Raw genomic sequence first — 27377 nt, 5'->3', positions numbered from 1 at the left:
ATTGAGCTACACTTGTCTTTTGAGGGGAAATCTTAGCCTTGAGGCCTTTTGAACTGTGGCCTGATATTCATATTGAACTCTATTGGCCGTGGACTCTAAGTTCTGTAGAAGCAAAGACAATGAGACTTCAGGGATGTAATATCATCTGACATTAAAATGAATACGTAAAAAAAATAAAATATATATACATACAATATATGGGTATTTATACATAAACACATATTTCTAACTCTAGTTTTACAATATCCTACCATTCCTTAAATTTTAACTACATATAGTATACCTAGCAATCTCTTAGTAAAACTTGAAACAATTGATATTTTCCCTTGGATAATGATCAATCCAAGGGGAAGGGTTTAAGGTCTTTTACCATCTGGCTAAAAATATGTAAATTAACCTACATGAGTAGGCAATTCACTGAAGGTATCCTGAAATAAATTAATGTTCCGGAAAAAGGACCCGGTTCTAGGTTTGGAGGGCAAAATGGGAAAAGACACAGCCAATTTACCCTTTACTTGTTATGGAAGCGGAGGCCCCAGACGTATTCAATGATTTACCCAGAGTCACAGTGCTACTTATTGGCAAGCTGGCGAACTCAAGACTCCTGACTGTTGTATATTAACTGACTGACATTAAAGAAAAGTTGGCAGTAAGCAGAGAGGAAAAAGAGAAAGACTCATGGACACAGACAACAGTATGATGATTGCCAGAAAGAGAGAGGGGATGGGGACAGGTAGAAGAAGGTAAAGGGGGGAATAAATGGTGATGGGAGGAGACTTGACTTGGGATCGTAAACACACAGTACAATAAACAAATGATGTATTATAGAATTGTACACCTAAAACCTGTATAACTTTATTAACAATTGTCAACCCAATGAATTCAATAAAAAAATAAATAAAAGTCAGCAGGATTTAGTAATTACTGAGAAAGGCTCAGAAATGTTATCTTTCTTTTTTTTTCTTTTCTTGGTCAGAGTGAAAGGAATGGTGTTGAAATAGTGTTAAATGAAGACCATATTATACTTAACTTTCTCCTTTTGGACAAGGGAGACTTTAGCTTTCATGGCTCCTGGGATGAAAGAGATAACAGGAGTGTTATTTCTTCTTCTTTTACTCATTCTTCCCTAGTAACTCACCCCTTTCTAAGAGAATAACATTGCTTCATAGAGGTTAGGTGTGCATTTCTTTCCAGTTTCAAAGAAGCACAGAGGTAAGATGTTTATGCAAAGGGAATTTCTGCTATAATATATCCTAATATCCCTGACTTGTAAGTACATTGGGAAAGCAGGATTCAGTGGGTTCCTTTACCTTAGTGAGTAGATTTCCAAGCTCCTAAAGGGAAGAGGTAATAATTAAAAACAAAACTCTGTGTGTGTGTGTGTGTGTGTGTGTGTGTGTGTGTGTGTGTGTGTGTGTGTAAGTATCAAGCCTTGGAGACAGTGAGTTTCTGGTTTTTAACAATTTAAAGACATATTTCCACAACTTATTTTGCAGACCTTTTCAGAGGCAATTAGATTTAATGTGGATTATGGAGTTTTTGAAGTAGTTAACAATGCTCCACAACTTCTGGAAAAGCAACTGAAAAAAATTCTGCAAAACCAGCAACCTCGAAATCCCATCTATGATGTTGTAAGGAAAGGAAAGAATCATGTTAAACCTGTTCAAATGAATGCCCCCTATGAAGATGAGACTATTAATGTCAACTACAATATTATGGTAAGAAAGTATATTTGAGTTCATATCTTGCTATGAACTCAAACATAGTTGAGATTAACATGAGTTTCCTTGGGCTTCCCTTTCTGAGGTTTAACTGTATTTGTTAAATTTTATTGTACTTATCACATAATATTTGTTAGCTGTTATATCATCTTATTCATATTAAGTGGCCAATTTAGTCTCCCAGTTTTGTTGATATTTGATTATCAACATAAGGAGGTTCATGAAATTTACTTTGAATATTTAGAATCTTAGGGTAGTGTGTATCCTTCATATTTAGATGCATTCTACAAAATGTGGGGTATACAGTGAATTTATTTCATTTGGGTTCTATCTTATAAGCAGTTGGGAAGAATTGAGATTGCTAACCTTCGAGTTACATTGTGTGGCTCTGGCATCCTTGGCTTTAAATTTTACTCTCAGCTCTGGATTTTGTCTTGTTAGCATGAGGGAAAAAAAACAAAAACAAAAAACAAAAATATGGGTTCTCAGATTGACTCTCAACTTACTGTGTGTTCTTGAACAAATCATTTTGATGAACCTCATTTTCATCATCAAATGATGTCAGATGATGTCTGTACTACCTACTACTTACTTAGGTTTGTTTTGTGGATCAAATGAAAATAACACTGAATGTTTAACAGTGCTGTTTTCATTAATTTAAAATGTCCGATAGAGGTAGGCTAACATATGTCTAATGCTTGAGACATAGCTCTTTTCCAGCCTGAAAGTTCAATTCTTCTTTTACATATTTTTCTTTCTTGTTTATTTCCATCCAATTAAATACCAAAAATAAAAGTAGTAATAATAATAACTGTGTTACAGCACTGTCTTGAAGTTAAAACAAGGAAATAGATTCTGAACTATATAACACTATGCAAGTTGTTAGTTCAAAAACTTTTTTACTAGGTGTGACAATGAGGTTTATTGATTTTTTTCCCTTTCTTCAGTAAATAGAAATTTCTTTAGTTCATGCAGGTCTTTATAACCTTTTTTTTTTAAATAATAAAAGCTATTTAGGAGCTTCTTTTTAACTGAGGTAAAATTGATGTAACATTATATTAGTTTCAGGTATACAATATAATAATTAAATATTTGTATACAAGGAGCTTCTTTAATTATGTGTTTTGACACAAGTTTCTAAAAAAAAAAATCTACTAGGTGACCTTATTTGATATATTTGAAATTGTTTTGAAGATATTTACTAAATATATTGTAAACAGTAGGGCAACAATTTAAACATTTTTGAAAGGAGCATAACTAATGTAATAATCGTAGAGTTAAAAAAGGAATAGTCAAACCAAAAACAGAAAATGAAGGGAAAAGGAACAAAGAGTATATGGAACAAATAGAGAATATGATGGTAGATTTTAATCAAACCACATCAGAAGGAGAGTTGACTTCGGGTGGTGAACACACAATATAGTACACAGATGATGTATTATAAAATCGTACACCTGAAACCTATATAATTTTACTAACCAATGTCACCCCAATAAATTCAATAAAAATAAAAATAAAATAAACCACATCAATAACTTGTATTTTCACAAACTGTCACCACAAATGCTAAGTGAAATAAGCCAGTCAGTAAAAGACAAATACCATATGATCTCACTTATATGTGGAATCTAAAGAACAAAATAAACTGCTGAATAAAATAGAAACAGAGTCATGGACACATGGAACAGACTGGCAGCTGTCTGAAGGGAGCGGGGAGAGGAAACTGGATGAAAGAAGGTGAAGGAATTCGCTAAAGAACATCGATGCACAACCCAGAGACACAGACGACGGCGTGGTGATGGCCTGAGGGCCGGGGCTGTGAGGGCTGGGTCGGGAAGGGCAGCCCGGGGCAAAATGGGAACATCCATAATAGTATAAACAATAAGAATAACGTTTAAAAAAGAAATAAGGAACTTGACAAAAAAAAAAAAAAAAAGACTAGTCATAATCAGGCCCCTGCCTACTTCTTCAACCTTCCTCCCCCCATATCTCAAATCTCAGGCTGTGATCTAGAATATAATAAATTTACCTCTGTTTCCTCTCCTGCTCCCCTCCTCTTCAACCTAGTAATCAGGCTTCAGGTCAAAGAGTGAGTGGCATGTTTGGAGGGAAACCTTTGCTTTAGTGCCCACGTGACCTCCCACAGAGGCCTGAACTTCTGGCCCTGATAGCACTGGACTGTTATTACCGATTGAATTATCTGTAAACTTCTGAAGGACACAGGGTCTTATCTTTCCTATTTACCTTTGCATCTCCAGGATAGTGCTCGGGGAGGTCAATATTTAACAAAATTTTCTAAAATTGGAAGGACAAGGGGACTTCAGTGACCACACTTGGCCTTACCAAGTTTTCTGGTTAACTTTTTCCGATTGTGATTATTGTAACCCATTTTATAACTAAGAAAATACTGAGATTAACTGACTTCGATCTCATTCCTTCTCCTTCAGTAGTTACTCCACTTTGCTGGATTCCGTGTGCCAGTCTGTAAAATGGAGATGTAGCTGTTGCAGGGTTGTTGAGAGAATTAAAGAAGCTCTAGAAGGCAAGAAGTGGCTTCAGATTTGGGACTCAGGTTCTTGCTCTTATGCAAACAGAAGGTAGAGGCAGTCAGAGTTGGAGGTCACTATTGTTCTAGTGATTAGACCCTAATCACCTAATCACTAAATGTCCCAAAAGGCGATTTTTCCTTGACGCTCTTTTCCTCTCACTTGTCCTCTAATAGTGTCTCAGTCGTGAAGAGGGTATTCAGTGGATCAAAAAAGAAAGACTGCCAGCATTTCTGGAAAGTGATTGCTATTTTGAATACAGGTATTGTAGTTCCATCAACATGAATGTTTTTTTTAATGCCTATTTTTTTACCCAAATTATTTTTTGTCCTTTCTTAATAAAGTTTATTTAAATCCATTGGAGTGTAGATCCTACTTGCTGTAGCATAAGAATGATACCGCATTGGTTACAAAAGTCACGTAACTTTTACTAAGAGATTTCACAGAAACAGTATCTAATAAATGTATGACAGTTGTGTTTCTTTAATCATTCTATTTTAAAAATTATCTACGTATTACGTGATAATGGCATTTGTGTGCAGGGTATTAAAAAATGAAAATAAGTGTGTCATGAAAAAGGCAGAATGTCATGGTACAGAACCAAGTTTTTCTTCTATGTGCCCTGACTCTTAAAGTGTAAGTACCAAAACATTCTGAAGTTTTACTAAAATTTGACCTTTGCTTATAACAATCATTTTTAAATAAAATAAATTAGAATAAGAATTAATTAATTAACAGTTCTATGAATAAGCCATTAATTTTAGCAGATCCAAAGGGACTCATCTTGCAGAGTTAGGGAGGGAGATTGGCTTGAATACATAAAATAAAATTTTAGTGTTTTTTTCCCCTAAATTCTACTAAACTTGAAACTTGTTTCAAATTTGTATGCTTTCTAAAATGCAGGTTAGCCAAATTGGTGTCACAAGTGAGTTGGAGTAGATCAGGCATGAATGTCACTCTAGATACAGATATTTCTCCCTGGGTCCAGAGAAAATCAGCCACTCCACCACCTCCTCCCACTGAAGATGACAATGTTATCATTATGAAAAAGTTCTACATTTCTCTTGGCAAGGTAAACCTATGAATGTTTCTTTGTGACTTGGCACTTCAGTGAAACTTCTTATTTTAGGAACATGAATTTCATTTGTACCACCTGAATAGGGAAAATTATTTCAAATACTTCAGAAAGCAGATTTAGCAAAAATTCTTGTGAATTTATACTGACTCACTTGCTCTGCACTCTTTCACCTGAAGTGTAATTAAAATTATGATCCTCACATGTTTGAAGGAACAAATACAAGATTAAAGAACATGCTTAGTGTCACCTGGGAAGCCTGGGTAACTTGAATTATATCCATGATTTTATTGTTCAATGCAAATTTTTATTAATTGGATTCTACAACTATTACTGGAGATGGATATTTGAGACTCAACCAATATTTGAGTCCGTCTGCCTGCTCACACCAGCCCGAAAATAATATACAAACAGGCATTTTCAGTATAGAAATAGGGTTTATTAGAAAATTGGTCAGTCTGGAGTACGGGCAGGCTCATGTCTGGAAAGATCCAACTCCGTGATACGGCGTGGGGGTTATGGATAATACAGGGCAAGGTCACATACTGGGGGTTTGGGGGTCAGGGGCTGTGCTGGGAGCTGATTGGTTCAAGGTAAGGTAAGGGTGATAAACTATTTCTTCAGGCCTTGAGGACAGGTCTAAGGTCTGCTCCGGCATCCCTCTGTCTGGTCTCATGGAAAGGCGGGGGAGGGGGTGGGGGGAGGGGTCTTCCCACCTTAGGGCTCAGGAGCTGAAACATAACTTAGGTCACAATGTTATCTTTAGCCTGCCAGATGTCCGGACATTGTGACCGGTAGGTCTGGGGCTATTGTCTTCTGCTGCCTTGGGGATGGCTCCTTATCCAGGAGAGAGGGTAGGCCTATGAAACTTGTAGAGAAAGAGAGCCATAGGATTTCTAGAGCTAGGATTCAAAGCTAAATTAAATTTAATCAAAGTCTTAAGGACCCCGGTTTAATAACTTTTTAAAAAGGTATTTACGTTTTTGTGCTCATGCATTTTTTGTTTACTTATTATTTTTCAGTTACAGTTGACATAGAATATTATATTAGTTTCAGGTGTGTAACATAGTGAGTGGACATTTATATAACTTATGAAGTGATCACCCTGATAAATCTAGTGCCCATCTGACACCATACATAGTTATTACAATATTATTGACTGTATTTTCTATACTATATTTACATCTCCATGACTATTCAGTACCTACCAATTTGTGCTTCTTAATCCTTTCACCTTTTTCAGCCATCTTCCAACCCCCCTCTCATCTGGCAACCATCAAAATGTTCTCTGTATCTAGTTTTCGTTTTGTTTGTTCATTTATTTTGTTTTCTAGATTCCACATATAAGTGAAATCATATGGTATTTGTTTTTCTCCATCTGACATTTCACTTAGCATAATACCCTCTAGGTCCATCCACATTATTGCAGACGGCAAGATTTTATCCTTTTTGTATGGCTGAGGTACATTCCATGGTATATACGTACCACTTCTTTATCTCTTCATCTATTGATGGACACTTACATTGCTTATATATCTTGGCTATAGTAAATAATACTGCAGTGAACATACTGATGCATATGTCCTTTTGAGTTAGTGTTTTGGATTTTTTCAGATAAATACCCAGAAGTGGAATTACTGGAAATTTCTTTGTCTTTTATTATAGTCATTGTTTGAAAGACTATTTTGTCTAATATAAGTATTGGTACCCAGCTTTTTATTTATTTGTTTCCATTTTCATGAAATATCTTTTCCTGTTCACTTCCAGTCTGTGTGTGTCTTTCAGTCTGTACTGAGTCTTTTGTAGGAAGCATATGTAAGGGTCTTATTTTCTTATCCATTCATTCAGTCACATTATGTCTTTTGATTGGAGCATTTAATTTGTTTACATTTAAAGTAATTGTTCATAAATTTGTGGTTATTGCCATTTTATTATTCATCTTTTTTCCTTTTCCTTTTTATTGAATTTATTGGGGTGACAGTGGTTAACAAAATTATACAAGTTTTAGGTGCACAGTTCTACAACACATCTGTATATATTATGTGTTCACCACCCCACATAATATATACAGATGATGTGTTGTAGAATTGTGCACCTAAGGCCTTGGTTCATTACCATTTAACCCCACTGTCCACTCTTCCACCTCCTTTCACTCCCCCACCCCCGGCGTGACCACGCTGTTGTTTGTGTCCATACGTTTTTTCTCTCCATTTTCTTTTTTGCTCAATCCCTCCACCCCAACCCACCCCCACCAACAGCTGTCAGCCTGCTCTCCATCTATGAGACTGTCACTGTTTTGCTTGTTAGTTCATTTTGTTCATTAGATTCCACATATGAGTGAGATCATGTGGTAGTTGTCTTTCTCTGGCTGGCTTAGTTCACCTAGAGAATAATGCTCTCCAGATATTTTAGATTCAGTTCTTGATAGATAGGTATTTTTTCCATTTTATTGTTCATATTTTTTTATTTTTTTCTTCTTTTTCTTAAGGAAGATCCTTTAACATTTAATATAATACTGGGTTGGTGGTGCTGAGCTCCTTTAGCTTTTTCTTGTCTGGGAAGCTCTTTATATGTTCTTTTATTCTAAATGATAGCTTTTCTGGGTAGAATAATGTTGGTTGTAAGACCTTGCTTTTCATGACTTTGAATACTTCTTGCCAATCCCTTCTGGCCTGCGAAGTTTCTGTTGAGAAATTAGCTGACAGACTTACGGGAGTGCCCTTTTAGGTAACTAACTGCTTTTCCCTTGTTGCTTTTAATAGTCTGTCTTTAACCTTTTGTATTTTAATTATGATATGTCTTGGTGTGGGCTTCTTTGAGTACATCTTCTTTGGGATTCTCTGCACTTCCTGGACTTGTATGTCTATTTCCTTCACCAAATTAGGGAAGATTTTTGTCATTTTTCAAACAGGTTTTCAGCTTCTCTCTCTCTTCTCCTTCTGGCACCACCTTGATGCAAAAACGTTGGTATGCTTGAAGTTGTTCCAGAGGCTCCTTACGCTATCCTCAATTTTTTGTATTCTTTTTTCTCTTCTGATTGGGGCATTTTTTTGTCTCCTTATATTCCACATCACTGATTTGATTCTCAGCTTCATTTACTGTACTGTTTCCCTGTAAATTATTCATCATTTCAGTTAGTGGTCCTTTTTCATATTTTCAATCTCCATTTTTATGTTTCAATTTCTGTGTTAAGTTCTGAGATCATTGAGCATCTTTATAACTAGTGTTTTGAACTCTGCATCTGGTGTATTGCTGTCTCCATTTAATTTAGTTCTTTTTCAGGAGTTTTGTTCTGTTCTTTCACTTAGGACATATTTCTTTGTTTCTTCATTTTGACTGCCCCCCTGTGTTTGTTTCTGTGTATTAGGTAGAGCTGCTATGTCTCCCGGTCTTGGTAGAGTGGTCTTATATAGTAGCTGTCCTGTGGGGCCCAGTGGCACAGTATCCCTGGTTACCTGAGCTGGGCACTGCAGCTGTGTCCCATGTGTGGGTTGTGTGTATTCTCCTGTTGTAGTTGAGCCTTGATTGCTGTTGGCATGTCAGTGGAAGGGATTGATTCTTACATTGATTGGTTGTGAGGACTGACTGTGTATATAGTGGAGGAGCTGCTGTGAGGAGCTAACCCTACAAAGTAGTATTTGCTTTAACGGGGCTCTGGGGGCTGCTGAGTCTTCCCTTTGGATTGTTTGTTTGTGGAGGTGGTTGGGTGGTGCTCTGGTGTGATCTGAAGCTGGCCACTGGGTGTGTTGGTTCTGGGGCCTCTTTATAGGGGCTCTCATGCAGGCTAAAGTCAGCTGCCTGTGCCCTGCCTGGGGCAACCTGGCATGAGCTACAAAGTGATCTGCAAATGGTTGCCATTATAGCTGGGCCTGGAAGTGCCAGGATAGGCTAAGGTGCAAACTAAGTCTGGCTGCTGCTCTTGTTGAGTTTGGGGCTGCTCAGCAAGAGGTACAGGGCATGCTGAGGCCAGATGCTGCTTATTTGGGGTTTGTGAACCTTTGAGAGAATCTAGGAAAGTTCACAGCATGAACCAAGAAAGGCTGTTTATCTGGAAAAGCCACTGGAAGTGGCTTGGGTGGTCCCACAAATTGGATGAGGCAGGGTCTCAGGGAATCACCAGGCCAGGGTGATCAGTGTTAGCCAGGCTGATGGAGACTCAGATATGTGGCCCACCTCCGCCTGCAATGGAGGGCTTGGCAAAGGGACAATAGCCACTGCTAGCACTTTTATCTGGGGTAAAGCTGCTCCTCTAGTTCTTGACCTGAAGTCAAACTATTTAGCTCTTCCCAGTATGTCCCCAGCACCTTTTGAATTGCTGCCCCAACAGCTGAGCTCAGAGCAAATGAGTTCAAGTAAGTGTATGTGTGGCCCTTTAAGAGGAATGCCAGGAACCCCAGTAGCCTTTCTCTCACTCAGTCACAGTCTCTGCTGGTTTTTGCAGCCAGTAGTTAATGGCACTTTTCTCCCTGGTACTGGAACCCTGGGCTGGAGAGCCTGGGGTGGGGTAGGATCCCTCACTCCTCAGGAAGGACCTCTGCAGCCAAGATATCCCTCCCCATTTTTAACCTCCACAAGTGGGTGTGGGCTCAGCCCTTTACAACTCCCTGCCCCTCCACCCCCAGATTTCATAACTCTTGTTCAAAAAGGTGATAAATTAGGTCTTCTTCTCTATGTTGTTATGATTATTTCTCAATAGGAAAATGCTTAAATGTTAATTATTGCTTAGCTGTTAGTAGGTACATTTGTACTCCTTGATTAAAGAAATGTTGGGTGTATGAGATTTAACATACTTAGAATCAAATGTCCTTTTGAAGAATCAGAGTGTAGTAAAAACTCTTCTTTGATCTTTGGTCTCTAATTATCGGATCTTCTCTCTGGAAACACACATCCAGTATACAATTCTGTACAAAAGCAGAAATGTCCAATATGTGGCCCATGTGTTGATATTCTCCTAGTTTCTATTCATGGCGGACATTGCTAATCAATCATGGCAATTTTCTTACTGAGTTATAGGACTTGACTCCAAATTTTTTTCAAGACAGCACTTTAAGGAGGCACTTCTTATTGATCAAAGATGTCATACAAAGGGAAAACTATTTGCCATCTCTGTTGGAAAGGGTAAACTTATCCAATCTTACTTGAACATTTGTTTTCATATGTAGCTTCTATTTAATTTTGTAGTTAGGCATTTCTATAAGTGACATTTGTTAAAAATGTTTAAAATTATGCCAGTTCCATTATTTTCACTAAGTAATGCTTAGGGATGTACTAAAACCATGATATTATAGAAATGTCAGGAATGTCATAAAATATCTACTAATAGTAGAGGTCAACACACATGCAAAGGAAAGAATCCATCTGGGGGATTAAGTTCTGATTCCTTACATGTAAATTTAATAAAATATAAGACAGTAAAATCCAAGCTATACTTTGCTGTTTTCTGTAATAAAAATTCATTTCTACTTGATTAATACTTAAACTGTATATTATCCTCTTAAAATTTAATCTATTGTGTTTTTTTCCCATCACCATTTAGTCCCATTTTATCCCTCTTCCCCCAGCAGTCACCACACCGTTGGCCATGTCCATGAGTCCTTTTTCCTTTTTGCTCCATCTCTCTACCTTTTAACCTCCCCCTCCCTGGTTGTCATCCTGCTCTCCATCTATGAGTCGTCCCCATTTTCCTTGTTACTTCAGTTTGTTCATTAGATTCCACATAGGAGTGAAATCATACAGTATTTGTCTTTTTCTGACTGACTTATTTCACTTAGAAAAATGTTTTCCAGGTCCATACTATCGCAAAGGGTAAAATTTTCTTCTTTTTCATGGCTGAATAGTATTTCATTGTGTCAATGTCCTGTAGTTGTTTTAACCACTCATCTACTGATGGACACTTGGGCTTCTTCCATGTCTTGGCAATTGTAAATAATGCTGAATGAACATAGGGGTGCTTATATTCTTTTGAATTAGTGTTTTGGGTTCCTTCAGATATATTCCCAGGAGTAGGATTTCTGGGTCAAAAGGCAGATCCATTTTTAATTTTTTGAGGTATCTCCATTCTGCTTTCCACCGTGTCTGCACCAGTCTGCACTCCCACCAACAGTGCAAAAGTGTTCCCCTTTCTCCACATCCTTGCCAACACTTGTTGTTTGTTGATTTATTGATGATAGCCTTTCTGACAGGTGTGAGAGGATATCTCGTTGTGGTTTTAATTTGCACTTCTCTGATGATTAGTGACATTGAGCATCTTTTCATATATCTATGGGTAATCTGTATGTCTTCTTGGGAGAAGTGTCTATTCAGGTCCTTTGCCTGTTTCTTAATTGGGTTGTTTGTTTTTTTGGAGTTGAGTTTTGTAAGTTCTTTATAAGTTTTGGATATTAACCCATTATCAGATGTATTGGTGAATATGTTCTCCCATTCTGTGGGTTGTCTTTTTATTTTGTTGATGATTTCCTTCACTGTGCAAAAATTTTTTAGTTTGATGTAGTCCCATTCATTTATTTATTTATTTTTGTTTCTTTGCCTGGGGAGATATAGCCAATAAAAAATTGTTCTAAGCAGTGTCTGAGATTTTGCTGCCTATGTTTTCTTTTATGATTTTTATTGTTTCAGGTCTAACATGGAAGTCTTTGATCCATTTTGAGTTTATTCTTGTGTGTGGTGTAAGAAAGTGGTCTAGTTTCATTTTTCTGCATCTATGATCCAATTTTTCCAACACTGTTTATTGAATAAACTATCATTTTCAAAATTGAATTGTTTTTGGTGTTGAGTTTTATGTATAAGCCCTTTGTAAATTTTGGGTATTAATCATTATCAGATGTATTATTGGTGAATATGTTTTCCTATTCAGTGTGTTGTCTTTTCATTTTGTTGATGGTTTCCTTGCTGTACAAATGCTTTTTAGTTTGATGTAGTCCCATTTGTTTACTTTCTGTTTCCCTTTCCCAAGTTCAGAAAAAAAATATTGCTATGAAAAATGTCCAAGATTTTACTGCCTGTGTTTTCTTCTAGGATTTTTATGGTTGCGTCTAAGATTTATTATAAGTCTTTAATCCATTTTTAGTTTATTCTTATGTATGGGTGTAGCTTTTTAAGTTTTAAGGTTCTGTTCTTTGGATCCTTAAGTCATTTAAACCATGACTATAAATAGGGATTTATCTTTATGATAGTTGGAAACATTTCTTTAAATCTTCATTTATACCATATAAATATGAATAAGTGACCCATCTCTTAAGAGTATACAGTGGAATAATTAATTGCTTATATGTCTGACCATTTCTTCCTCCTCTATTTTCTAGTCTCTTTCTTTTTGCAGCTGAAATAACAAGCACTCTTGTATATTGGTCTCTCTCAATTCCTTGAAAATTCCCTAATTATTTTGGTCTCCTGTCAGTTGTTAAGATACTGCTTGGAATAGAGAAGTCACTAAATAAATATACGTCGATAGGACATAAAAGTAATAGTAAACAACTTGGTTTTAAACAAGAAAAAGAGAGAATAAAAGGAAATTAGAGTCTCTCAGTGTAGAGATATAAAAAATAATTTTCTTTTCACTTTTCTAAGTTCTTCTGGCTGGGCTAATAATCAAATTAACATGAGCCAGATTAACAAGAGAAAATGTCCAAAACTGATTGCAAGGCACATGTGGGGGTGCCATTAGACAAGAGATCTGAAGGGCACTGGGCCGTTGAGGGTTATGTGCCATCCTGGTCTAAGGAGAAGGCGGGCAGGGGCCTGGGATTTCCAAGGGAAAGCAGGCAGTTCACCGGTAGAAAGAGCAAAGGTGATAAACAAATTCTTGCTGGGCCACCCAGGAATGATGGGACACAGGAGGAGGTTCAGCAAACAAGTTTTGCTAGACTTCTTCCCGTCTGCCACAAAAAGTTCATATTACTATCAGTGGGAGTTGAGTTTTTGTGGGGTTGCAAGGAAAAGAATTTCCTGAGGCCCACATGGGAGGGTGGGGCTCCATGGTAAACTTTATTGATGATTAATGTCCTATCTGTCTGTTCTGCCATGCAAAAATCCAATCTTGTCTTCAGTAGGGCCAGAATAAAAGCCACTGCCCAGAGATCCTATGCCATATTAAAGTCCAGTCCAGTCCAGTCCAGTCCAACATCCGGCTCACTTAGCTTGGGTTTTGGGTCAACTGGCTTAAGGGTCACCAAGCAAAGGAAATACTGAAGGCTACAGCCAGGAGCAGGTGGAGTCAGGGATCATCCTTCAGGAAGCCTCCACTCCAAACAAAGCTGTGAAAATTGAATCTAAGGCAAAGTGGCGCTTGAGCCTAGAGATGTTTTCTATGCTACTGAGAGGAGTCAGTGTAATGTTGGGGAGGAGTTAAAAACAGTGGGCCAGGTCAGATGTAATGAAAGACATGAAGTAATTGGGAAGGATGTAAATGGAAGCAGTTGGCAAAAGATGCATCCAAGGACTGATGAGTTCATGGTGACTGCCAAGTTAAAGTTAGATGGCATGAATCTGTAGTGAATCTGGCATGTGAGGGTGCATGCATTTGGTGGAAGAATGGAGATTGGGAGGGTATTGGGCTCGTTTTTTCCCTTTGGAACCTCTAATGTAAAAATCATCTGAATTGAAATTTCTTTCCTATTATTCTCTTAGCTAGTGAATGTTTCTGTGTACAACCTTCTTTGCTTCATGGCATAATTTTTTTCTAACATATTGTATATGCAAATTGAATAATATAATGATTTGTCCACGTTTGTGATTGGAAGAATACGGCTATGTTAAACACATGTGCTTCTTTCTTCCTAGGCCTCGCATACTCAAATAAAAGATTGGTATGCATTAGCAAAACAGAGTCAGCAAACAGTATCAACCTTTTCATTACCATCTGGTGTACTCCACAGTGGAATTGAAGCACCAGTTACTTCATCTGATTCTGGTAAGCAGAGAAGAACGAGAAGGACTTCAGAACTAACTCCTTTTTAAGTCTTCTGTTGTAGTTCTAATCTTACAGTACAACACTTCGTGGTTGGGAAGAAAAAATGATCTCTCCCCTCTTCCCTCAACTTCATTTTCTACTGTTTTTCAAGCAGCAACTTGGTATAGTGAAAAGAGGATGAGTTTAGAACTCAACTCCAATACTTATTGGCTGTGTGACTTTCGTAAGTTATTCTGCTTCTGGGAGCTTTTGCTTTTCTCATTTGTAAATTTAGAATAATGATACATGCTAAATGTATAGAAAATGTCTGGCCTAGTGCTTGGTACCTAATAGGACATCAATAAATGTTTGTCTTGTCTTGATCTCCTATCACAATTTACAAATTCTTGTTATTAAGCTTTTGAAATAAAGTGGGTGCAACCTTTATCTCCTCTTAACAGTAAATAGTCATTCATGGAACCTGAGTTTTCCTTCTATTTTTACATTCAGACTGTTTTTCACCTTACAAAGCAGATAAGTTTCTACTGCGGGGAACTTTTGTGGATGATATAAACTTTTCATAAAAATAGAAGGAACTGTCCAAAAATGGGAGTTATTAAAATATTATGATATTGCTGAAGAAAAAAAAAATCTAGCTATGTGACCCAGGAGAGGAACTCAGCAGTTTACTAACAGTTCTTACCTAATTCCTTTGGAAAGGATAAGCAGCCTCTGGGGATTGTAAATCTGGATTCACTAGACTTGCATCTAAATGTAGGTGAAGAGGAAATAATCTCCCTAGTAGATTTCTTATAGTTTATAGATTTCTTACAGTTTCCCTGAAGTAGTAGAGTAGAAAATTGGAGAGTAAAGATAGGGAGGATCGTAAACAGGAAGAGAAAGGGAAGCGGCAGAGGGTAAGGGGAGATGCCAGCCTGCGCCCTACCTCCAGTTCTGTGGATTGGGTGTGTACCCAGTACCTTTTCATGGGTTTGCAAAAGGCTAATCTCTCCATATTGGGGACATTTGTTATATTTACTTTCAATAAAAATTTCCAGTTCAGTGAAACATTTCCAGTTGATTGAGACTTGAAATCTATCACTGAGAACGTGGCCACTGAGGTGCGTGGGCCGCAGGTGGCAGCTGCTCTCCCGATCCGTGGCATTGTGAGGGGCAGATGGGCTGTGCGAAAGCGCTGGCTTTGGACATTTCACCGATTTTTGAAAGAAAGAGTATAGGCACTGAAGACTCTATCTTCAGAAAAAGTATAAGAACAACCCATTTGTATGTGTTAGCTTTTATAAATAGTTTATGCCATTTTGTAATTATAATGATAGTTTTTAAGTATGACAGTAATTGAATCTTTCTGATGAAATAGTGAATTTTTAAAAATTGCTAATGTGACTCCCAGTTTTGATATGTTTATCTATGGTCTCATCATCTATGGTAGCTAATATTAATCTATCATACAACATGAGATATTAAAGCACAGACAGGCATACCTCAGCGATATTGTAGGTTGGGTTCTAGACAAGCACAATAAAGTGAATGTTACAATGAGTCACATGTTTTTTTGGTTTCCCAGTGCATATAAAAGTTATATAATAGACTACACTATACTGTAGTCTATTAAGGGTGCAATAGCATTATATTAAAATAACAATGATATAGCTTAACTTAATAATACCTTAGTGCTAAAAAATGCTAACCATCATCAGAGTCTTCAGTGAGTCATAATGTTTTTGCTGGTGGAGGCTCTTGCCCTAGTAACATCAAAGATCACTGATCACAGGTCACCATAACAAGTACAATAATAATAAAAAAGTTTGAAATATTCCAAGAATTACTAAAATGTGACACAGAGACACGAATTGGGCAAATGCTGTTAGAAAAATGGAGCCAGTAGACCTGTTTCACTCACAGTTGCCACAAACTTTCAATTTGTAAAAAACAATAAATGAGCTATGCCTGTACAATTGTTTAATGTACAAATTCCAATTCTTTAACAGAGTTGGCCTTTTTATATTGAAATATTAAATTTTAAAGTATATGTCTTTTCTAACATTTATTTATTTTATATATATATATTTTTAAAATGTATTTTTTCAAATACATTTGTCTCTGCCTACCCCCCACCACTTTCCCTTGCCCACTCCCTCTTTCCCTCCCTCAGCTATATGTCTTTTTTGAAGATCCTCTATATTAGGGATATCAAGATATTTAGGTCATCTTCCCCTTTTATTCTCTTCCACATCCGGGGAAGACATGCCTAATCCCTGTTGGAAGTTTTTTCTCTCCGGGTCCCAAATGTGGCTTTAGACTCCTCTTTAAGACCTGGTCCATGCAGTCACTACCTGTGATAATAAACTCATTTGCCATCTTGGCTCTATAATATCTAGTTAATAGTAAAAAAAATATTCTGTATTCATATCGGATCTAATAGTCTTTTATAATTTAATGCAGAGAGTTTTATCTTTGATGATGGAGTTCACCCCAGAATGAAAAGGCGCCCATCTAAAACCCCTAGATTAATTTCTGAGGTTGAAGAAGAAGAAGAAGAAGACGGGTCTGTATCTCTACAAGACACGCCTTCCCAAGCTCTTCTGAGAAAATACCTTGAAAAGCAACTGGATGTTGGTGAAAGCCTGATAGTGCATTTCTCAACCTGTGAAGACTTTTTAAGATCTTACGTAGCCTTTATTTTGAAAACAGCAGTTTATCAAATTCTTGGAGAGTCATTTATAGACTGCCCGGGTTATATAAATTTCAAAAATGTCACAGAGGTGGTAGTTGATGAGCATCCTGAGCTTCCTTCTGGCGAGAATGTTCTGTTAAGTGAAGCAATTCAACCCACAAAGGAGAAGGCAGAAGTGATGTTAGAAGAAACAAGTTCAGAGAGTGAGAGCATTGGATCAGAAGGCAGGGCTGATTGGTGCTTTTCTTACAAAACTTACCACATTGACAATAGAAAGGAGTTTGAAAGATTTAAGGAATTTATAAAAGGTACATTAGGGGAGAGATATTGGTGGCTATGGATGGATATTGAGAGGTTAAAAGTTCTCAAGGATGCTGGAAGACATCAAAGGTATTTCTATTTTTTATTTTTCAGTAGTTTTAAAAACAAATTGTGGACTATTAGTTTGGCTCTATTAAGGACAGGCAGAAAGCCTGAAATAAATATAAAAAACATAATTTGTACTTTTGGCGGAATGAACAATAACAGTTATTATAATAATATTGATTTCACTATTAGTACGATTTCAAAGCTTTCAAATACTAACAGTAGTAATTATTTGGGTTTGCCTAAGTTTCTTCCCATAGATTCTAAGCCTGCTTTCAAATTAATCATTCTGTTTTATTTTTATTACAATGCAGGGATATATTTTTATGGAAAAAATTATCAGTTATATACCACACTGGCATAAGATACCTTACGTAAAAGATGCCTTGTGGCAGCATAAGTAAGGGCCGCTGTTCCTAGCAGCCTGCTTGGTACCAAATTCGAAGATCTTTAGTTGGATGCCACTTAAAATTTCTATCTGAATGAGATATCTGCTAAATATCATACTGGTTATCCTCCAGATAACCAGCCTCTTGGAGGTCTGATGGGGTGCAGGCCTTTGTTTGGCTGCTCCACATGTTTTAGATTTTACTGTGAGTCTTAAGAACCCTAAGGGGACCCTGCTTTAGAAAAATCTTTATCCTGACTGTGTTTTCCTGATCTGCTGTGAAGATCAGCTACAGTAGATTGCAATTCCCATTAGGGTTTGACTGAGTATGTACTAGTGACTGGGTAATTCCTGTTGTTTCCGTGACATTCAGATCATTGCTGTACATAGTTACAAGAGCAGGGGTTACCAAACGGTTGATAATGAAGCACAACCTGACTGATCCTGGGTGGAAGGCCACTAGCACTTCTCAAGACATATCAGGGAAGTTATATGCAAGCAACGACATAGGTTCTTCAGGGTCAATGTTGTATTAGTTCCTATTGTTTATGTAACACATAACCACAAATTTGTTGGCTCGAAGCAACACAAATTTATTCTCCTACAGTTAGGAGGTTAGGCGTCTAAAGCGGGTATGCAGGGCAGCATTCCTCCTGAAGACCCTAGGGGAGAATTCATTTCCTTGCCTTTTCCCGCTTCTGAAGACCACAGGCTTTCCTTGGTTCCTCCCTTCCTCCATCTTCAAAGCCCACAGCATACAGTCGTCGCTTTTCTCTGACATCTGTTTCTGTCCTCACCTTTTGTTTGCATGACTCTGACCTTCCTTCCTCCCTCTCAGAAGGACTTTTCAATTACGTTAGGGCTAACTGCCTAATCCAGGATAATCTCCCCCAAATCCTAGTCACATCTGCAGAATCTCTTCTCGGGCACTGTCACCTTCACGGGTCCTGGGGTTTACAGCTTGTCTCAGCACGGCTGGTGGTTCAACCTGCTAAAAATGCCCTTCTCCTTCCCCGAACTGTGAGAAATATCTTCATCTCCGCACTGGTACCCCTGTAATTGAGTGTTGGTTTTGAGATAGTTCATTCCTTGTCTCAAGCATTTTAGAAGTGAAAATACCTGGCTGGTTGAATACTGTGCCCATGTGTGTATATGTTTTACTGTAGACATCTTGAGAAGATGAAAAAGTGCTATCTGGTGAGCAGTGGTGATTGCTACCTTTCTGCAGAAATCTTAACAAAATTTAAACTACTAGATGGATCTCAGTGGAATGAAGAACACTTAAGAAATATTCAGACCGAGGTGGTAAAACCCTTACTTCTGTATTGGTAAGAAAAATAATGTGACTCAAAGTTACTTGCTTTCACTTTCCTTAGGCTAGTTACAAGTTATATATATATATATTTTTTTATATAGAACTTACAGAAATTTAAAATGACAATAATAAGGCTGGGCAGTACTTAAGCTCCATTTTAATTTTGTGAGTACATCCTTCTACATCTGACCTTTTTGTGGTTGGTATGTCATCAGATTGATGTGTGTGTTTGTGTGTGTATGTGTGTACATACATGTAGCTAAAGTTACAGATTTATTATTTCCCTAAACCCAACTTGGGTTACTTGGGTAACTTGGGTTACTATAACCCAAGTGCTATGCTAAAGGTACAAGGGTAAAACATGGTCAAGGCCAGTGGTTATATTCTAGTGGGAGAAACATACATGTGAAATAAATAGAATAAAAAAGTGTGGTAAATGCACGGATACAGAGAAGAGATAGTATTTTGAGCTGGGACTTGAGGGGCCTACACAAGGAAAAGAGAAAGGGCACAGAAAGTATGTGCCCCTTGAGGATCAGTGAGCTGTCCTTTGTGGCTGTGATGGATCTGATTACGTCACTTAGCTTAAATCTTTCCATGGCAACCCTCAAACTTTCAGTATAAAAACTTTCAGATTCCTTAAGTTAGAAAGTGAGGTCTCTATGATTAGTCCCTTGCCCATGTCTCGGACATCATCCCCTACCTCGGTACAGTTACTTATATGTTTCGTATTATTCCATAGATAAAATGTTGTTTTTCTCTTTCTTTCTTTAAAAAATGTGTTTAAAATAGAGAAAGGTATAAATTATACTATAGTGGGCATTTGTGTACATATCACCCAACTTAATAAAACATTGCTAATACAATAGAAACTTTCCTTTTTTAAATTTCACTTTTTATTTTGAGATGATTGTAGATCATATTTAGTTATAAAAAATAATACAGAGATGTTCTGTGTGCTTTTCATCCATTTTCCCTCAATGGTAACAACTTGCATAACTGTAGTACAATGTTATAATGTAGAAATTGACATTGATACAATTCACCAATTTTTTTTTCATATTTTACCACTTTTACATGCACTGATTTTTGTGTGTGTATAGTTAGTTCTATGAAATTTTATCACATTACGGATTCATGAATTTGCCACTACAGTCAAAATGACAAAACAATTAGTTACATTGCCACAAGCACCCCTTGTACTGCCCTCTTACAGCCATGCCCACCCGCCTCCCTGCCCTTCTCCTTCATCTGTAGCTGCTAGAATCCACTAATTAATTGTATAAGTGAAATAATGTGACAGGTTATTCCATATTTTGGGGGATTCTCTTTTTTTTCATTCAGCATCATTCCCCAAGATCCATCCAAATTGTGGGTATCAACAGTACTTTTCCATTTTTGTTGTAAAGTTGTCCCATGAGTGTTTGGTTTTGCTACCTGTTTGTCCTGTCTGCTTTTATGAAGGGATTCTGAGAGGTAGAAAGACAATATTGCTGATGTTGACATTTTCCAGAATCCTCTCTTAACCTTTTTTCTTTTTTAAAATTGAATCTTCACTGTATTTTCTTTTCGATCACCATTTAGTCCCGTTGTGCCCCGCTCTTACCAGCAGTCACCACACTGTTGTCCATGTCCAGGAGTCCTTTTTCCTTTTTGCTCATCCCTCCACCCACTAACCTCCCCCTCCCCTGCTGTCATCCTGCTCTCCACCTACGAGTCTGTCCCCATTTTCCTTGTTAGTTCAGTTTGTTCATTAGATGCTACATGTGAGTGAAATCATATGGTATTTGTCTTTCTTTGACTGACTTATTTCACTTAGCGTAATGTTTTCCAGGTCTATTCATACTGTTGCAAAGGGTAAAATTTTCTTCTTTTTTATGGCTGAGTAGAACTCCATTGTGTCAATGTCCTGTAGTTGTTTTATCCACTCATCTACTGATGGGCACTTGGGCTGCTTCCATGTCTTGGCAATTGTAAATAATGCTGAATGAACATAGGGGTGCTTATATTCTTTTGAATTAGTGTTTTGGGTTCCTTCAGATATATTCCCAGGAGTGGGATTTCTGGGTCAAGAGGCAGATCCATTTTTAATTTTTTGAGGTATCTCCATTCTGCTTTCCACCGTGTCTGCACCAGTCTGCATTCCCACCAACAGAGCAAGAGCATTCCCTTTTCTCCACATTCTTGCCAGCACATATTTGTTGGTTTATTGATGATAGCCTTTCTGACAGGTGTGAGAGGATATCTCATTGTGGTTTTAATTTGCACTTCTCTGATGATTAGTGACTTTGAGCATCTTTTCATATGTCTATTGGTGATCTGTATGTCTTCTTTGGAGAAGTGTCTGTTCAGGTCCTTTGCCCATTTCTTAATTGGGTTGTTTGTTTTTTTGGTGTTGAGTTTTGTAAGTTCTTTATAAATTTTGCATATTAACCTGTTATCAGATGTATTGACAAATATGTTCTCCCCTTCTGTAGGTTGTCTTTTTATTTCATTGATTACTTCCTTTACTGTTCAAAAACTTTTTAGTTTGATGTAGTCCCATTCATTTATTTTTTTCTTTTGTTTCCCTTGCCTGAGGAGATATATCCCATAAAGTACTACTTTAAGCAGTGTCTGTTATTTTGCTGCCTGTGTTTTCTTCTAGGATTTTTATTGTTTCAGGTCTAACATTTAAGTCTTTGATCTATTTTGAATATATTCTTGTGTGTGGTGTAAGAAGGTTGTCTAGTTTCATTTTTCTGCATATATCTGTCATTATTCCAACAAATTTATTGACTAAACAATCTTTAGCCCATTGTATATGGTAGCTTCCTCTGTTGAATATTGACTATAAAGATGTGGGTTTATTTCTGGGCTCTCTATTTTGTACCTTGATGTATGTGTCTGTTTTTATGCTAGTGCTATGCTGTTTTTGATTACTACGGCTTTATAGTATAGTTTGATATTAGGTAGTGCGATAACCTCTAACTTTGTTCTTCTTTCTCGGGATCGTTGTTTCTATGCGGGGCCTTTTGTGGTTCCCTAGGAATTTTTGAAATATTTGTTCTAGTTCTGTGAAATATGTCATTGGAATCTTGATAGGAATTGCATTGAATCTATAGACTGCTTTGGGTAGTATGGACATTTTAATGATTCTAATTCTTCCTACCCATTAATATGGTATGTACTTCTACTTATTTATATCTTCTTCAGTTTCTTTCTTCAGTGTCTTATTATTTTCTGAGTACAGGTCTTTTACATTCTTGGTTAGATTTATTCCTAAGTATTTTACTCTTTTTGTAGCAATTGTGAATGGGATTGTTTTTTTAATTTCTCTTTATGTTAGTTATTGACTTATAAAAATGCAACTGATTTCTGGATATTAACTTTGTGTCCTGTTACTTTGTTGAATTCATATATCAGTTCTAGTAGTTTCTTGGTAGACTCTAGGATTCTCTATGTACAGTATAATGTCATCTGCAAATAAAAACAGTTTTACTTCTTCCTTTCCAATTTGGATGCCTTTTATTCCTTCTTCTTGTCTGATTGCTGTGGCTAGGACTTCAAGTGCTATGTTAAATAAGAGAGGTAAAAGTGGACATCCCTGTCTTGTTCTAGGTCTTAAGGGGAATGCTTGTAGTTTTTACCCATTGAGTATAATGCTGGCAGTGGGTTTGTCATATATGGCCTTTATTATGTTGAGGTATGTTCCCTCTAATCCCACTTTGCTGAGAGTTTTTATCAAAAATGGGTTCTGTTTTTTATCTAATGCTTTTTTTTTTTTTGCATCTATTGATATGGTCATATAGCTTTTATCCCTCATTATGCCTACGTGTGAGTCACTTTATTGATTTGCAAATGTTGTACAACCTTGCATGCCCAGAATATATCTCACTTGGTTATGGTCTATGATCTTTTTGATGCATTGCTGTATTTGTTTTGCTAATATTTGGTTGAGGATTTTAGCATCTGTGTTCCTCAGGAATATATTGGCCTATAATTTTCTTTCTTTGTAGTGTCTTTGTCTGTTTTCAGAATTAGGATAATGTTGGCCTAGTAATATGAGTTTGGGAGCCTTCCCTCCTCTTGAATTTTATGAAATAGTTTGAGAAGGAGAGGAGTTAATTCCTCTTTGAATGTTTGGTAAAATTTGCCTGTGAAGCCATCTGGTCCAGGCTTTTGTTTTTTGGGCCTTTTTTCTTGATCTTGCACAATCTTGGGTACTCTTTAAATTGCAAACTAAGGCTTAAACAGTTCAATGAATATTATAGTAAATACTTCTGTAACCACCATGTAGGCTGAGAAAGAAAACATTGCCAAGATGCCTGAAGGTCCCTTCCTGATCATGCCCTCACTCCCCTTCAAAGGTAACCACTGTCCTGACTTCTGTGATTATCATATTCTTGCTTTTCTTTATAGTTTTACTGATGATGTATGCAAATAAATCTCTAAACATATATTTTCATCTGCCTGCCTTACAACTTTATATAAAGGAACCATGTTGTACACATCCTTCTGTGTCTTCCATTAACATTTGTGAGAATCCTAGTAATTGCATTTAAGAGTATTACTAATTTTTATTACTGTATATAGTGTTCCGCTGCATGAATATGAGGTCTGTCCAGAATGTATCCAGCCATGTACTATGAAAAATAGACATTTATTGTTGAAGAAGATATAAGATACAAGAATCATTGTTCATAGGACAATGATGCCTCAGTCCCCTTCAAAATAGGCACCCAGGAGCCTCACACAGTTCTCCCAATTGCCATAAGCTGCCCCATCATATTTTCCTGAATCTCATCAACTGTCTGAAATCTCTTCTGTTTCAAAGGTGACTTTAGTTTTGGGAAGAGCCAGAAGTCTCAGGGCTGTACCCTGCGTCTAGGGTGTGCCAACCCTGGGCCGTAGAGGGACTGAGTCACTTGGGTGAATTGATGTTTCACCAAAAAATTGTGCATGAGAAGTGATGCATGAGCAGACATGTTGTCAATGAAGCTACCAATCACCAGTTGCCCATAGCTGCGGCCTTCTGAGTCACCTGAATAGTTTCCACAGAGGAATGTTCAAGCTTAATGCAAAGTCTGATGTAGACTTGCTGTACTCCCTCAGTCATTTTGAATGCAAGGGCCACACAGCACACATGCTCACTCAGCAGTGTCTACTGCACCCACTGACTAGTACAGTGAAGCCGTCATTGTTCAGACATGCACATTCCAGTCCACTCTTGTTGGCCGCCAGTTTGCATCCATGTCACACAAACCATTCTGATTATATTAACAATGGCTGGACTTTTTCTGGACAGACCTCACATACTTTAATTTATTTGCCATTTTTCAAACATTTGGATTGTTCTCTACTTTTCACAATTATAAGCCATGCTGTAATGTATATTCTTGTATACATATCCATTTTTCCAAAGTAGTTTTACCAACTTATGCTCCCACAAACAGAATATGAGAGTACCCATTGCTACAAATCCATGGTAGAATTTAATATTATCATACTTTAAAATTTTTAACTGTGTCTGGTGTGTCATTGATGTCTTCTGGTTTTAACTTGCATTTTCCTGGTGAGGTTGATAACCTTTTCAATGTTTATTGGTCACTTGGATTTCAATTTTCATGAATTCATGAATTGCCTATTTATCTTCTTTACACATTTTACTATTGGGAGATACACACACATATGCACACACATACAGTTTCTTTAATGGTATTATGTGGCAAATGCAATACCTTCTCCTACTCTCTAGAGCTTGAGAATTAAGATGTGTACAATAAGTAGTATAATGAAAACTTGTATGATGGAATCATGAAAAATAATACACCACCAGTTTAGGATTGACTGAAATTTATTCTATAATATTTGATGAATTCATATAGTAGCTAATAAAAATTAATGCAATGAATGAAATATGAATGCAAGATTTAAATGGTAGGGGTAATGGAAACTCATGGGGTCATATGAATATACTGTAATGTTGGGAATCAGAAAATTGAGACACTTGGATTTTCTGGCCAGCGTATGTATGATTTACTTGATAAGTATCTTGTATATATGCTCACTTACTGGCTGATATGCAAATAATAGGTAATTCTGAATATTTCCAAGTCTGCAGGTATAGGTTCTAAAATATAGTGTAGAGTTAACACCCCAGTCTCTACAGGATGTTTTCTGATCCTAAACTAATTATTAATTTTAGATTCTCTTCCACTCCCAACCTGTGTTCACTTCAGGGAAACATTTATCTTCTTCTTTTCTTAATAGAATGTAATTTTCTACCAGGATCTGAAATAAGGGATGGGAATTTTTCTTTGTGTTATGGCATGAAAACCAGCAATTAGCAACATTTCCTGACAGTTGCAGTTAACCCTAAGGCCAATCAAGAGTTAGGCCTCAGACTGAATACCAGGATATCTATCCAATTAAGTGTGGCCGTGATAGTGTGCCAAACATTCTTTTCCCTAAGTTTCTGGCAGTAGTATTGCTCTTTCATTTATATAAATTATTGTAAAATCAACTCTTACCTTCAAATTTAAGGCTTGAAAATACATCATATGACTCATAACCAACTTTAGCAGTATACTTAAGCATTATAAAATGTTTACATATTTAAAGTGTTAATTTTATCCACCGGTTTTTATTTGGCACTATAAGTAAATACTAACCTGTCTTAAAATTGTCACAGGTGTATTTTATGTTCATTTTATTAGAAACTCTAAGTTTTAAATTTTCCTTCATCAAATAGGTATATAGGTTATTTTTCTTATGTATATGATAATTTGAATGTAATTTTTAAATTATTTGTTCTTCTTTGTATGAGTATATATTGCCTTTTTGTATGAGTGAATGTGATTTCAGGCAGTTGATGTATCATAGAAAAATTATTTTTTTAAAGCTAGGCAGCAGAAAAGGAAGTAGAAATTATTAGAAAAGGGGATGGCAAGACTGATAGGTATGAGGGTAACTAATACACACTTTGTAAGCTCTTGTAGTTTTGAGGCTCATTGTGTAGTTTAATCATAAGTTTCTTTTCCTCTCACTAGGGCACCAAGATTCTGTGTTACCCATTCGTGCTCAGCAAAATATGCTAGTGCTGAACTGAAACTGTGGCACCTCCGTCAAGAGAGGCCAAGGAAGGACGTTGACCCCTTTCCACAAATAGCAACCCTTTTGCCATTAAGACCTAAATCTTGCATTCCACAGATATCTGATATACAGGTAGGGTGTACCCTGATACTTTGATCTCTATTAAGTTTATAGTAAAATGTCCGTGCTTGGGTTTTGTACACTAAATTCCATCATAAGCTTCTCTCTTTCTTTCTGGTGGTTGTTAATGTACATGCTGCAACAATTAGGACGGAAGAAAACCTATAATTTGTTCTCCACCGAGCAGCCAAAGTGATCCTTTAAAAATACAGGATCATGTGACTTACTTGCTCAAAATTCTCTAAATATGCTGAAGAACCACCAGCCCATACCAGTGCTTTAAATACCAATCACCTAGGTATTCTATTAAAACATAGCTTCTAAAAGGTGATTCTAGTGTTCAGACATGTTGAGAACCTCAGAATAAAAATTCAAGGTCTCTACCCAGTGGTCCATGCCTCTGCTAACCTCCTGACCCTGTTTCCTACCACGTTCCTCTACTTTACTCCACTGCCTCCTCCACGGCCTCTTTGCTTGTCTCTGGACACACCCACCAAAAACTCAGGCGCCTTGCACTTGCCGTTCCCCCCATGGGGAGCACACTTGCCCCAGATACCCACGTGGCTTTCCTCCTCACTTGCTCTAGGTGTCTGCTCGGCTGTCACTGATTCAGAGAGGCTCTCCTTGACCCTTCTGTAGAAGCACAGTTGTGTAGGACAGCACGACACCCTCTGTCTCTACGTCCTCTGCTCTGCTTTATTTTGCTTCATTGTAGTAAGGATCACATAATTTGTTTAGTGCCTTCGCCTTTGATGAAAGAGATTTTTCTTTGTCAACTACTCATGCCCAGCACCTAGAATAGTGCCAGGCACATAAGAGTTGCTTAATAAATATAAATTGACTAAATGAATGAGAAGTAGCAACGGCAGAATTAGAAATAGTGAGTATTCTTTCACATTGGAGAAGAATAAAGTAGTACAAAAAGATAAGGGGGAAAAAATCCAAAAAGAGAAGAAGATTTAGCTAACTTTTACAGAAGAAGTAAATACTGCTACATATTTTCGGCACAGAGATGCAATAACTGTAGCTAAGTTCTGCTTTTCAGAAATAGCCTTATTAATCTTAGTAGCCTTTAAACATGTGACAGAATGTGTTATTGGTCATAGTCACAAACAACCCCTTTAAAAAACTTTATATTCAAGATACCTTACTGTAAAAGAAAGAAGAGGTGTAATATAGCTTTTCAAGTT

At 37.1% G+C, this 27377-nt stretch overlaps 1 protein-coding gene across 1 annotated transcript in view; it reads left to right on the top strand.

Annotated features, from left to right (window-relative positions):
- Positions 1-27377, top strand: part of RGS22 (regulator of G protein signaling 22) — a 123153-nt gene that overhangs the window by 18649 nt on the left and 77127 nt on the right. Inside the window, exons 4-10 of the mRNA XM_054590138.1 lie at positions 1497-1718; positions 4444-4529; positions 5171-5339; positions 14121-14250; positions 16693-17314; positions 18845-19006; positions 26025-26199. Of these exons, the coding sequence (XP_054446113.1) occupies positions 1497-1718; positions 4444-4529; positions 5171-5339; positions 14121-14250; positions 16693-17314; positions 18845-19006; positions 26025-26199 (1566 nt within the window). The remainder of the gene's footprint in view (positions 1-1496; positions 1719-4443; positions 4530-5170; positions 5340-14120; positions 14251-16692; positions 17315-18844; positions 19007-26024; positions 26200-27377) is intronic.

The sequence above is a fragment of the Pteronotus mesoamericanus genome, unplaced genomic scaffold, assembly GCF_021234165.1.
Source record: "Pteronotus mesoamericanus isolate MK-2021 breed Mesoamerican mustached bat unplaced genomic scaffold, CSHL_Meso_final scaffold_174, whole genome shotgun sequence".
NCBI lineage: Eukaryota > Metazoa > Chordata > Mammalia > Chiroptera > Mormoopidae > Pteronotus > Pteronotus mesoamericanus.
Note: the sequence above shows the minus strand (reverse complement) of the source record. Positions and strands in the feature narration are given on the sequence as shown.